At 48.5% G+C, this 13118-nt stretch overlaps 1 protein-coding gene across 1 annotated transcript in view; it reads right to left on the minus strand.

Annotated features, from left to right (window-relative positions):
* Nucleotides 1-4569: 4569 nt before the first annotated feature.
* SLC1A1 (solute carrier family 1 member 1) overlaps nt 4570-13118 on the minus strand; it is a 42826-nt gene continuing 34277 nt past the window's right edge. The window contains exons 10-11 of the mRNA XM_049633124.1: nt 8837-8971; nt 4570-6770 (exon numbers count right to left, since the gene is read on the minus strand). Coding sequence (XP_049489081.1) covers nt 6524-6770; nt 8837-8971 — 382 coding nt within the window. The 3' untranslated portion in view covers nt 4570-6523. The remainder of the gene's footprint in view (nt 6771-8836; nt 8972-13118) is intronic.

The raw sequence follows: 13118 nt of genomic DNA on the forward strand, positions 1-13118 counted from the left end.
CTATACTGGAGCCAGATTGCTGTGTGAGCTCAGCTGTGGTCCCAGGCAAGTGAACATCTTGTAGCAGTTTCCTCGTCTTTAGAAAGGGGGTAACAACACTACCTACTTCATGATGTTGTTGAGGTTAAATGAGTCAACATATGTCAGGTGCTAAGAACCGGGCTTGCCACGCAGTAACTGCTGTGCAAACATCTGTCCAGTAAACAAAAGCGAGCTTCCCGTGTGCTGTTCTCCTGGAGCCCCGACAGCCATCCTGGCTGCACTCATCCTGGCGGGAGAAAACTCCCTTGGTGCCTGCAGCAGCTGGGCCAACATCTTGAAAGAAACTGGACTGTTACTTGACTTTGAGTGTCATCTTTACGGAAGGTGATGACACCCAAGAACAGAGTATGTGCCAGGGGCACCTGCGTGGCTCAGCCGCTTTAGCATCCGACTTCGGCTCAGGCTGAGATCTCACAGTTTGAGTTCAAGCCCTGCATCAGGCTCTCTGCTGTTAGCGCAGAACCTGCTCTGGATCCTCTGCCCCCCTTGCCCCCCCCCCCCCCCCCCCCCCCCCTCCTTCCCCCCCGCTTCTGTCTCTAAATAAAAAAAAATAATTAAAAGAAAAAAAAAAAAAGAATCAGGTAGGTGGCTGGCTGCCTGGAATGGTATTCCTGGAATGGTATTCGAGCAAACTTTTCCTTCTTGCCAGAAAGGCAGACTCAGTATCCTTGTAGCCCGGGTCAGCCTTGTTTGCTTTTCTGGTTTTCTCACGGACTACAGGTGGCATGTTTTTCGCACTGGCCCCTCCTGACCTGGCGAAAGAGCTTTGAGTTTGTGTGTGCTTAATGTGAAGTTGACACATTCTTGTCCGTCTTAACTTTTCTGGTGAAATTAGGAAATGGCGGGACTAGCGTCTAAACCCAGGGAATTAAAGCCAATTTGCGGTGCTGGGAAGACAAAAAGCCAGGTGTTGGGGGAAGATCAAGCTGGCGTTCCTCTTGCTCCCCTCCCGGTGCTGCTTTATTAATAACTTAGGTAGGAGTTACATAGTAGCACTTTTCTGACATGTGACAGGCCCACCCAGGTTCCTAGGACCTGGACGTTTCAGTATCCACCCATTCATTCTGGAGAAACATTTTCCCCTCCCGGGAGTCTTCGGCTCAGGCAAGCCTTGCCGCTGGGCTCTCATTATTCTTGCCGAGCTAAGCGGACGACCTCGGAAACACAAACACTCCTTAAATGAAAATTACATGTGTATGCTTGGTGGAAGATCAAAGTCATGTTTCAAATGCACGTGCCTTCAGCACTTTGTGAAGAAGGCGGTGCCCCTAAAATGAAACAAAGCATGTTTGCAATGAAGCAATGGTGCCTTTTCTCCTGCGCCCCCGCTGGGACCAAGCACTCCATTCGTTTCAGTGGGTCTTATCCTCACCCTGGAAAACAGGCCTTTCTCTGCAGGGCCGGGAGGAGATGAGGCAGGACCTCAGACCCTCATTTCTTCCTCTGGCGGCCAGACCTCTGACTGTGAAATTCCCAGAGGAGGCAACTTGGCATTCTCTAAATGCCCTGAAATGAGGGAGGAGGATGCGACGTCCTCATAACCTGGCTGATAGCTGTCCTGAGTCTCGGAGGAACGGCAGCTACCAGAGCCACTAATGTGTCAGGAAAAGTCAGCTTCTTGAGGGAACATGGGGTGGGGGTGGGGGTGGGGGGGCGTGCGTCGTGGGGCGGGGGCTGGGATCCAGACACTACCGCTCAGGAGTTTGGTTGATTCTGTATATTACTTTCACGACTTCTTTGCCTCCATCTTTTTTTTTTTTTTTAATTGTCTTTTTTTTTTTTTTAATGTTTATTTATTTTTGAGACAGAGGGAGACAGAGCATGAACAGGGGAGGGTCAGAGAGAGAGGGAGACACAGAATCTGAAACAGGCTCCGGGCTCCGAGCTGTCAGCACAGAGCCCGACGCGGGGCTCGAACTCACGGAACGCGAGATCATGACCTGGGCTGAAGTCGGACGCTCAACCGACTGAGCCACCCAGGCGCCCCTTTGCCTCCATCTTTTGATAAAGGGCACTTTTCTCCCTAGGTACTAACACCTGATTGCACTCCCCGAGGCCAGGGCTTGGAGCTCCAGGCTAGTGAGGCCCCCTAGAGATCAGGGAACCATGTCTAGAGGAGGTCGACGCTTTTCCTTCCCCTTTCCTCTGACGAGAATAACAAAAGGGATATTGATTTCATCTGGGCTTTGGGGGTTTACTGATACCTGTGCGGAACCTTGTGATACAATTGGCAAAGTGGAGATTTGTAGACGAAACCTGGAGTGTCTCAGTAATCCCAGAGACGTCCTCCAAATCACGCGCGGCCCTGGATTTTCCCAGTGAGAGAAGAAATGGTGCATCAGGGGTGTGGTTAGATCTTAGCGCTTAAGAGTTGTGGCCTCACGTAGAGCAATGTCCCCAGGCATCTCCCACCCATGGTCAGTAACTTCATACGCTGAAATGCAGCACCTAATTCAATGTATACAGATCCACATGTTGTTCCCAAAGCTAATTTCACAAGGCCTCCTTCTGGTTTATATTCTATGGCTTTCACTTAAAAGATCTAAGATTGCAGGGAGGGAGGCGTACCTGCCAGCACAGGAGGGGATGTTAAGCCCCGTGTGGGGCCCAGAACAAAGTCTACTTCCGGCAGGTGGGGACAGTTACATGAGATTTATGGACCAAGATGGCAAAAGTGAACTTCACGTTGTACTTTGATTTCAGAACACGTGAAGGGGTGTGCTCTGTGAATGTGCTTCTTAGCCTCACACACGAAGCCTGAGCACTTCAAAGCCCTCTGCGTGTCTCACAGAAAAAAGATTGCCAACCATTGTTTTTGCTTAAGCCCCATGTGATTTTTTTTTTTATTTTGGGGCGCCTGGGTGGCTCAGTCGGTTAAGCGCCTGACTTCAGCTCAGGTCATGATCTCGTGGTTCCTGAGTTCAAGCCCCACGTCAGGCTCTGTGCTGACAGCTCAGAGCCTAGAGCCTGTTTCAGATTCTGTGTCTCCCTTTCTCTCTACCCCTCCCCCATCCATGCTCTGTCTCTCAAAAATAAGTAAACATAAAAAAAAAATTAAGTTTACTTATTTTGAGGGGAGAGGCGCAGAGAGGGAGGGAGGGAGAGAGAGAATCCCAAGCAGGTTCCATGCTGTCAGTGCAGAGCCAGACAGGGGTCTCGAACCTACCAACAGTGAGATCGTGATCTGAGCAGAAATCAAGAGTTGGACGCTTGACTGAGCCACCCCCCTCCTGCCACATGATCTTTTAGGAAAGAGGCAATATTCTAGGTCTTATACTGTTTAAGTGAAAATGTCCCATTTTCAGAAAGAGCTTTCCCTTTATAGAATGGGGGTTGCTTACTAAGTTTCACTAGGTTGGATTTACTGTTTGTTCTAATAACCCAGGTAAGGCCAAGTGGTGAAAACTATAATTTTCGGTCATGTCAGTTGGATGTCTGTGGGTGACCCATGTAAATGGGGGACGAGGGTGTATAGGACTTTTTGGCAGGAGGCACTAGCTTTTATGAAACATTTCATGTGCTACGTGCATTACGTCTATTTTCTCATCTAATGCTTAAGGCAGTCTCGCTGGGCTCTGTGATCGCTTGCTGGGCAGTTAGAAAATACAGAATAGTTGCTTGGCAAATTGTGTCTGCTTGGCATCATGTCAAGGCTCTGCATGACCATTTCCTCTTTCCGTTCCAGAAGGGAAGATTCTTAACATCTGCAAAGCCAACACCATTGCCGGCCCACTGCCTGATTATAAGCCAAACACAGTTTTCTCAAGCTATTCTAAGAATGGGGTGTGTTTTTAATAGAGGGCCTCGTCCAATGGTTTGTTGAGAAATAGTCGTTTATTAGAGCTGATAACACCATCCCTCTGTATAGGAGTAGACTTGGGGCAAGAACCAAGTCATTGGGGGTCCTGCTCAAGTACACTTAATCTTCCAAGCAAATCTCTAAGTGATGTGTTGGGTGTTTTTATCTAATGTTGCCTCAAGAAGGAAACTACTCTGAATGAGTCTGGCCACAGACTAACGTTTGCAATGACAAACATTTCTGTGAGACACTGCCCTCCCTCAGTAGGGCCTAGGGAGTTGTCCATTTGTTTGCTGTCTATCACAGACTGCCAGCAAGGGCACCAGCAGAACCCTGTCGTGACTCAGGTTCCGGGCAGGACCTCCCCGAATACAACATTTGTAGTCTATAGTCCCATTTCTGAGGGCAGGAATGATCCTTCAGTGAAACCAGGTCGCCATCATATTGAGATAAGACTACCTCCCAGTATAGTAATTTATGGTCAGATCACACCTTCTCCATCTCAGCCATAAAATATGGACGAACTATTTATAACTTATGGCACTGCATTTCAGCCTTATCATCCCCACTGATTCACATGAAGAATCAGATTACTTTTCCTCAAGCCCGGCTTTTTCATTCTCGAGCATAAACAGTTTTGAAAACAATAATCCGTTTACAATCTGTCTCCACCTTCCCATGCCCCACCTGAGTGAGATAAAAGATAAAGGAAGAACAAGGCGGGGGAAGAAAGAATGACGGAAGTATTTATTGAGACTGAAATGGAACATTGGTTTCTTTTTATGAGTTAACAGCACAGTGTGTTAAGAGGCTGGTTACAAACTCACTCCAAAATTAGGATGACCTACAGTTCACAAACAGCTCTGCCAACTTGAGTGCCTCCAGTCGGAGACAAATGGCCAAGGGGGTAGGACCTCTCGGGCCTGAGATAAATTATGAATACAGTTGCGTTGATAGATTTACCTCCAGTGAACACCCCCAGTATTTGCAATTTAAAACGCACATGGAATCAGTCTCTGGTCCATATTTGCGGTGTTTACATGACAATCCAGTATCATTCTCTTGTAGATTTCAGGGACAGGTGGTCAACACTGAGCATTTATTTACTTTTCCTGTACCTTTGGGACAGTTTCTGGTTTCTTCGATAGAAAAGCGCAGGCTTAAACTGGCTACTCAATACTGCAGAAACAGGATTATTCTGGATCTCATTGTAAATACAAGTTTTTCTGTTCAGCGTTATTTACAAGTTGAGTGCTGAAGCACAGACTTTTTAATAAGCTATCTTCATAAATTAGAAGAATGACAGGACATGGATTTTAATTAAGCAGGGCCGAGGTGACTAGATTACGTTAGGACAATCGTCCCTTCAGGAGGAGACAAGTTTGATACAATGGAAGAATTTCCCTGAACCACGGATACCAACATCTCGTGTTGTGGGGATCAACTCATGGGCTTACTCTGCAAGAATCCAGGGTAAGGACAGTGCTTTTCCGACCAGGGTGACTTGTTCCACCAAAACCAAATTAAAGTACAATTTAGCTGGTAGTTTGCCACTGTTGTTTGGGCCCTGATGGGTACAAAATGGCAAAGAACCGTCTTTTTTTGAGTGGGTGTAACTGACCTTGGAAGAATGAAGCCTTCCAGTTGGATAAAAACACATCCAGCCTTATGTGAGTGACACATCTTCATTCTACCTTATATAGAGCCGATATGGATTCCTTCCCAGCAGTAGAGTCTAGAAGTTGTAGATGAACGGCCACCTTACCGTATCACCATAATACATGTCTGCTATGAGGCTGGTACACAGACGTGGAACGGACAATACAATTTTTCATTCTCGTGCTCCTGAGAGAGGAGTTGGGATAAGCCCCAAAGCAGATCTGGATTGAAATCGTAGTTATTATTCAAGTACAAGGAGAGCTCTTTATTTCCCATTGACAGTTCAATTCTGATCTCTGTCTGGCAACTTATATGAAAATAATAAATATATACATATCTATATATATATCTAGCTCTATACTGAACACTGGGTTACTAGTTACCAGTGTTCCAATACAGTACATTGAAAAAAGAACCCTTCTCCCTTCCTGCAACACCCCTCACCCGTCTTGAAACTGTTACTGCAGAACTGTGCTGGTCTGTTTTCCTTCAAAATGGTTTCTTTGACATTGGCTGGAGATGAGTTAAAAATGGACAATTTGGCACATTAAATGGGGGGGGGGTAGCGGTGGTAGTATTTATATGCATTGTAATCTATAAAAATGTGAGAAGTCAAAGGAAATCCATGCCAATAGAAAGCTTGAGTAAAAATTTGTAATTAAGGAGTCTTTTTTAAAAAAAACCCAAACACTGGACTGCGTATGAGAAAGCAAGTTTTCTTCCACACCCATTACCTAATCCAATAGTTACTACTCTACCTACTTCCAAACTTTCTCATAGAATTTTTACATTGCAGACAATAATCCAGCTTTCCTTTTAATCTGTTTTCTTTCATGGTACCCCACCTGGAGAGCAAAAGCGGTGAATCCAAATATAGAAAATAATCTGGAGGTCTATATATCAAATCAAATGTACAACTGGCCATCAGTGTGTTTCTTCTCCTTACTGAATGTTTGAATTTGCTAAGAGAGGACTCTCAGGGAGCTGTCCTTCATCGTTCCTGGTCCTATGAAGCCAGGGGTTCTAGAACTGTGAGGTCTGGGTGAATGAGATGCTGTCGGACTTGTCTACCGCAAAGCCTCCGTTGACGTAGGACTTCTTGGTGTCTGAGTTTTCGTTATCCAGTATTGTGGATTCCAAGGCAAAGGGGTTCACGATGTTGACTTCAGATGAAACATCCATTTGCTCCAGTTCCTTCTTGGAGAGCTTCTCCACAATGCCCGTCCCGAACGCATCACCGAGGACGTTCACCATGGTCCTGAACCGATCCCTGGGGAAGAGAGAGGGGGAGTCAGACAGGAGGCCCAGATTTCATTTCCATTTGCCACCGGAGACAGAAAAGGATCTGGAGCGTTCAGGTACGAATTAAGCAGATGCAGAGAGTGCCATCCTCGTGGCTGGACGGGAGGCTTCTCTCCTCACAGGTCTAGGGCAGAAGGTGGCTCATGAAAGTACAGAATGAGTAACCAGGTTCCCTGGGCGTGTGCTCCCAATAAGTCACAACGGACCCTCGTAAGCCCAGCACCAGTTTCCCCAAATTCCCTCCTCTCCTCCCCAAGAAGCGTGAAGAGAGTCTTTACAAATATTTTGGGGGAGCCGAGGGAGGCTCAGAATTGAGTGAGCCTCTCAGTCCTAACCTCCGTCTTGGGGCATCTCCCGGATCTGTCTCAGCTAAGGTGAGAGGACCCTGTGGGTGGTGTTTCTGCCAAAGGGGGAGTGTGTGTGTGTGTGCCTCCAAGTGTTCCAGTGCGTTTGTGTGTCCCTGGTGTAGTCGTTTTTCTGCGCCACCGGGTCCCTCTAGAAGCAAGCCGGCAGGGACATAGGGTCAGAAAACAGAGGTCAGCCGAGGAGCGGCTTTCTCCTTATGACACCCCCAGCTGGCCGTAACCCTGAGCTTGGAGAGGACCCTGTGGCAGGAAGGCGCCCTGGTGACAGAACACCGGAGCACTGCTGGTGGGAACTGTGCACGTGAATACTTCTGTGAGAACTACACCTGCGGGACAGACCTCCGCATCTGGGTGCCCTCCTGCGATTCAGAACAAGGCCATGGAATGAACCAGACCCTGGTATGAACCGACTAGAGTCTTTTTATCCCATGGATCAGACTGGACCTTTGGCTTCTCTGGGTGTCTTGGAAGTGAAGGTCACTGGTTCCAGAAGAATTGGGCAAAGGAGAGAACTACAAACCCACCATGGTCACTAGAAGGAAAACGAGAAGTACTTGCCTCAGGGGTGGCGTATCTTGGCAAGAAAGGGGCCACCTCCACTGGGGCTGGGGGACACAGCCAGCTGCTGAGGGGGGCCCCCATGGCATGCCTTCCCCGGAGCAGGAGCCCGGGCCTTCCGGGGCGTGACTGCCTTCACCATCTCAGCTGCTGTTTGCAAACCACACAGTGCCGGACTCCCCGGTAACCCTGGGCTGGTTCCGAGTAAAGGCTCAATATGCAGCTACACTCGCCCCTGAGGGCCAGGGGACAGAGCGAGACCAATGCACAAAGCGGGTACCAAGATAAAGCTGGGGACCAGGCTCGTTCCAACCTGAACCGTGAGGAGGTCACACAAGGCACGACCTTGCCCAGGATTTCTGCTGTGTTCGTCAGCCCTCTGTGCGTGTGTCCATGCACGCACGTGTGCGAGAGAGTTACGATGCAAATGTTCCAAATCATTCTAATCATAAGAAAACCTGCCATTTATTGGGCAAATGCTGCCCACCAGACACTGTTCTAGACACGCTGGTCACATGAACCCACTCAGACCCTGCACAACCTAATGAAATGCACAGAATCTGTCCCATTTCACAGATAATGCAACTGGGCCTCTGAGAAGCTAAGGGACATCCTCGAGGCCAAAAAGCTGTTGAGACACTGAACAGCGATTCAAACTCAAACTGGTCTTTCCCCACAGCTCCTACCATGGCCCCTGATGATGTTGAAGATCTCGGGAAGAAGGGCTGACTTCAAACCAGGCGCTTCTACACCTATGACGCTGACCCCGGGCCAGGATAGGCAAGGGTGGCCTATGGGGTTTGGAATGCCTGTGACTCTGTCTTCACCTTATCATTCTATGTTGATCTCCTCCCACCCCCGACACCCATCCTGCAGGGAAAACAAGCTAATGGAGATCACTGGTCTTTTAAAATCACTGCCGCAAGTTATGAGGAGTTAATTTTTAAGCACGTTTTATCAGATGGCCTGGCCAGAGGGAAATTGAAGCAGCAACGGATGGCTCATGAGGCAGTGGCAATCTGAGGACAGAATGATGACAGACTGCAGGTTCTGCAGGGCGGGGAAGCCCGCCTCCCCAGCCGGCAGAGGCAGCGCGTTTATTCCAACTCACAGGAGCCAGTCGACAGCAATGATGAGGGTGACGTCCTCGGCGGGCAGGCCCACGGCACTCAGCACGATCACCATGGTCACCAGGCCGGCCTGTGGCACCCCCGCGGCTCCGATGCTGGCGGCCGTGGCCGTGACACTGCAGCCAAAACACACGAGCCGAAAAGGAGTTAGACACCTGTGTCTCCCTTCAGGGCCCCTGGCCTGGAACCTTTAGTCCCGATGGCTGTTACGGCCGTGTTCCCCCCACACTGGCCGGTCAGGATCTGTTCTCTGCTGAGCATCAGCTCTGCCTCATTAGGGAGCGGTGGGGGACCGAGAGAAGTCCATCTCCTTCTGCGGGGAGACATGGCAAGTCTCTCTAACGGAAGGAAAAGGAGATGAGCTGCCTGAATGCGCTCAGAAAATGAGCAAGAGGGCTATTCAAGAGGAAGGCGAGAGTTTTACCACCTGGGGTGTTTGTGGAAGGCATCAGCTACCTATCCGTGCGTCCATCCCCTTCCATAAGCGCCAATTACCTCGCTGCCTGCCTTCTTTCTCCCTTCGTCCATCTGTTCACCCAGCCAGTCATCAACTGGCATCTCATATGTGCCAGGAATTTACGTTGCCTTGGAGGATGGTCAAAGGGAGGGTGGTCCGGGTGGATGGCAAGGGTATTTCCAGGGAAGACAAAGGAATGAGGCTGTGGTCAAGCACGTTTTATGCACTTTCTTGACATCATGAGACTCTTGGCTTCTGGGAGCTGCCTGATAGGGCACTGAACTGAGAACCAACCATGCTTCCTGTGCAAGATACAAGCGTTTATTCCTGACTGCTCCTTTGGCCAGTGGATGCACTTGCTGCAAAAGGAAGAGGGGTCTGGAACGAGGGGAGGCAGCCAAGTGAACTTCCTTATGACATATTTAAAAAGACCCCTCTTATGGGGAGCCTGGATGGCTCAGTTGGTTGAGTGTCTGACTTGATTTCAGTTCAGGTCATGATCCCAGGGTCATGGGATCAAGCCCTGTGTCAGGCTCTATGCGGAGCATGGAGCCTGCTTAAGATTCTCTCCCTCTCCCCCACTCTGCCCCTCTTCCCTGCTCATGTGCTCGCTCTCTCTAAAATTAAAAAAAAAACAAAACAAATTCTAAAAAGATCCCACTTGGGCAGGTAAAATGTGGTGCTAGGGATTCCTCTCTTTGGAATGTGCCGTTTTTTGTCAACAGTATCATCCTTATTTAAGTCTGGTCATTTTGGAGGAAACCATGCCCTGAAAAGTCCCTGAATTTGAATGAGCTTGACGGGACACCCACTGTACTTTCTGGACACATGTTCTCATCTTAGTCCAAGGAAGCCACTGGGTTGAAAGGGGGAAGATGTAGAAACAGTCCATTTAAACTAGAAGAATCCCTGGGGTGCCTGGGTGGCTCAGTCGGTTGAGCGTCCGACTTCAGCTCAGGTCATGATCTCGCAGTTCATGAGTTCGAGCCCCGCGTCAGGCTCCATGCTGACAGCTCAGAGCCTGGAGCCTGCTTTGGATTCTGGATCTCCTTCTCTCTGCCCCTCCCCTGTTCACGCACTCTCTCTCAAAAAAAAAAAAAAAAAAAAACAAAAAAAAAAACATAAAAACCAGTTCGGGTCACCTGGGTGGCTCAGTCGGTTGAGTGTCCGACTTCAGCTCAGGTCATGATCTTGCGGTTCGTGAGTTCGAGCCCCGCGTCAGGCTCTGTGCTGACAGCTCAGTTCGAGGGTAAGGTCAAACACAGGCCAGCATTCTTTGACAAGTGTGTTTTCCTCCAGGGGCTGTGGCCACCAATTTACAGTAAATTAGAGATTTCTGGGGCTGTCCCAATTCCTCTAAAAGTTTCAGGCCTACATAATCCTTTAGATCTTTTCTGACTTAAGTACTCTTTGGAAAACCCAAGTTTATGTCAATGCTGGTTGAAAATATTTAAACTGAATATATCGGTGGGCTCAAAACCCGCCTGGTCAAAGAAAACTCTGCCCTTGAGCCTTGACCTTGCTTCCTAAACTTTGGCCATTTGACTTGGCTTTGGTCTGAGACTGGGAATTATAAATCTTCAGATGGGGTAAAACATATAAAAACGTATTCATTCGGCTTGAATATATTGTACTTTGACTTTAAAGGGGTTTTCACAGAAGAACACACAATAACCATCAGCAGAAAGTACTTCCTAGCATTGATCTAGTTTTTGGACCGGCACTTAGGTCTCCAGACAGGCGGGGTCTGGGGTGTGAACTGAAGCCAGCACGCGTTTTAGCGTCAAGAAGACCTGGCTCTGGGGGGCCTGGTGGCTCAGTCGGTTGAGCGTCTGACTTCAGCTCAGGTCATGATCTCCCGGTTCATGGGTTTGAGCTCTGCGCTGGGCTCTGTGCTGACAGCCCAGAGCCTGCTTCGGATTCTCCCTCTCTCTCTGCCCCTCCCCCACACCCCTCAAAAATAAACAAACATTAAAAAACAACAAGACCTGCCTCGGCTGTTTTCACTCACAGCGTGTCCTTAGGCAAGTTCCCTCCGGATCTCAGTTCTTCCCCAGAGGATGGGGAGACTGTCTCCCTTGCAGGGCTCCAAGAAGATTAAATGAGGTAATATAGGAAGGGCATCCAGTATGAGCACCAGGATGCAGCAGATGCTTAAAAACCGATGGCATCTCTGGGGCCCCTGGGTGGCTCGGTTGTGTGTCAGACTCTTTTGATTTCCGCTCAGGTCATGAACCCAGGTTTGTGGGACTGGGATCGAGCTGAGTGTGGAGCCTGCCTGGAGCCCTCCCTCTCTGCACGCCCCCCCCCCCCCCGCCCTTGCTCACACACACTCTAAGATAAAAAAAACCCAATGCCATTTCTGCTATTTAGCTGCCATCAGTATTCCTACTACTGCTAACACAAAACAATCACTATTATTGCCCCTATGGCTCCTTTTCCCCTCTAAGCTCTTTGAAGGCCCCAAATCCAGTAATTCTCTTCTTTTACAAGAATATTTGCCCCATCTTCAATCAGGTATAACCTTTGATTAGTGACTATTATGATAAAACCACAAAAGGGTTTGTCTTGGGCGGATGGTGCGTATGTTTCCTCGATGTCCAGCCCAAAAGCACCACAGAAAAGAGATGAACTATGGGATCTCTTTAACCATCAGCCACATGAGCCACAACTGTAACTTGTCAAGGGAAAAATCATGTTTCTTATTTCATTCTGTCCCAGGCAGAGCCAGAGAGGATTTTAAATTTTAGGTCAATGATTACTCTGGGCTTCACAGTTGTGGTTGTTGGCTATGGGCCGGTGGTTACTTATCGGCAATTCTGCCTGAAGAATACAAGGGACGCATGGCTGGCTCAGTCAGTGGAGCGTGTGACTCTTGATCTGGGGGGTCGTGAGTTCAAGCCCCATGTTGTATATGGAGATTATTTACAAATGAAATCTCAAAAAAAACCCACACATAACACTAGAGCAGGGCAAGAGGTTTTGATGTGAATTATTTAGCCTCTAGACCCAAAGTTTACTTCTCTAGCAGTCAGTTTAAAAAAAAAAAACAAGGTTAGAAATATCTAGGAAATGTTAAGACTGAGGGGGTGTGTGGACTTCATCACAAAGTGGCAAATGCCCAAAAGAACAGGCGCCTCTTGCGACCACTGCTTGGAAATCAGTCCAATGCAGACTGGGTGCCACAGGCCAGGACGAGGGAGTTGGAAAGTCTGCTGGGAATGGCCAGAGTCACAACCACTGGACCACAGGTGGCTGCAGAGCTTTCTCAGACGTGACTCAAGGTTTCAATTTTAACACACTCATTGCTGTTCCAACCACAGGACTTCACTCTAGCTCTTTGGGCTCAAGCTTCTTAAGCCTCGGACACTTTTTACAGGCCAGGCAGCATTAGTATTGCCTCCCAGGTGATGTGCCAAATGGTCCACTTTGTACCGGTCTTCAGTTAACGTCGAGCAAATGGCAATAAATACTTTATGATTTAGGGCTGGGGAAAATTTAAAAATATACTGTATTAGGGGCGCCTGGGTGGCTCAGTCGGTTAAGCGTTCACTTCGGCTCAGGTCATGATCTCGCGGTTCGTGGGTTTGGGCCCCGCATCAGGCTCTGTGCTGACAGTTCAGAGCCTGGAGCCTGCTTTGGATTCTGTGTCTCCCTCTGTCTCTGCCCTTCCCCTGCTCACACTCTGTCTCTCTCAAAAATAAACATTAAAAAAAATTAGAAAAAAAATACCGTATAAGAACATTCTCGGAACTTATTTTATGCCCGGAGTTTATGCCTGTGCCAAGTGCTGGGGTTGCAGCAGT

The sequence above is a fragment of the Panthera uncia genome, chromosome D4, assembly GCF_023721935.1.
Source record: "Panthera uncia isolate 11264 chromosome D4, Puncia_PCG_1.0, whole genome shotgun sequence".
Classification (NCBI taxonomy): domain Eukaryota; kingdom Metazoa; phylum Chordata; class Mammalia; order Carnivora; family Felidae; genus Panthera; species Panthera uncia.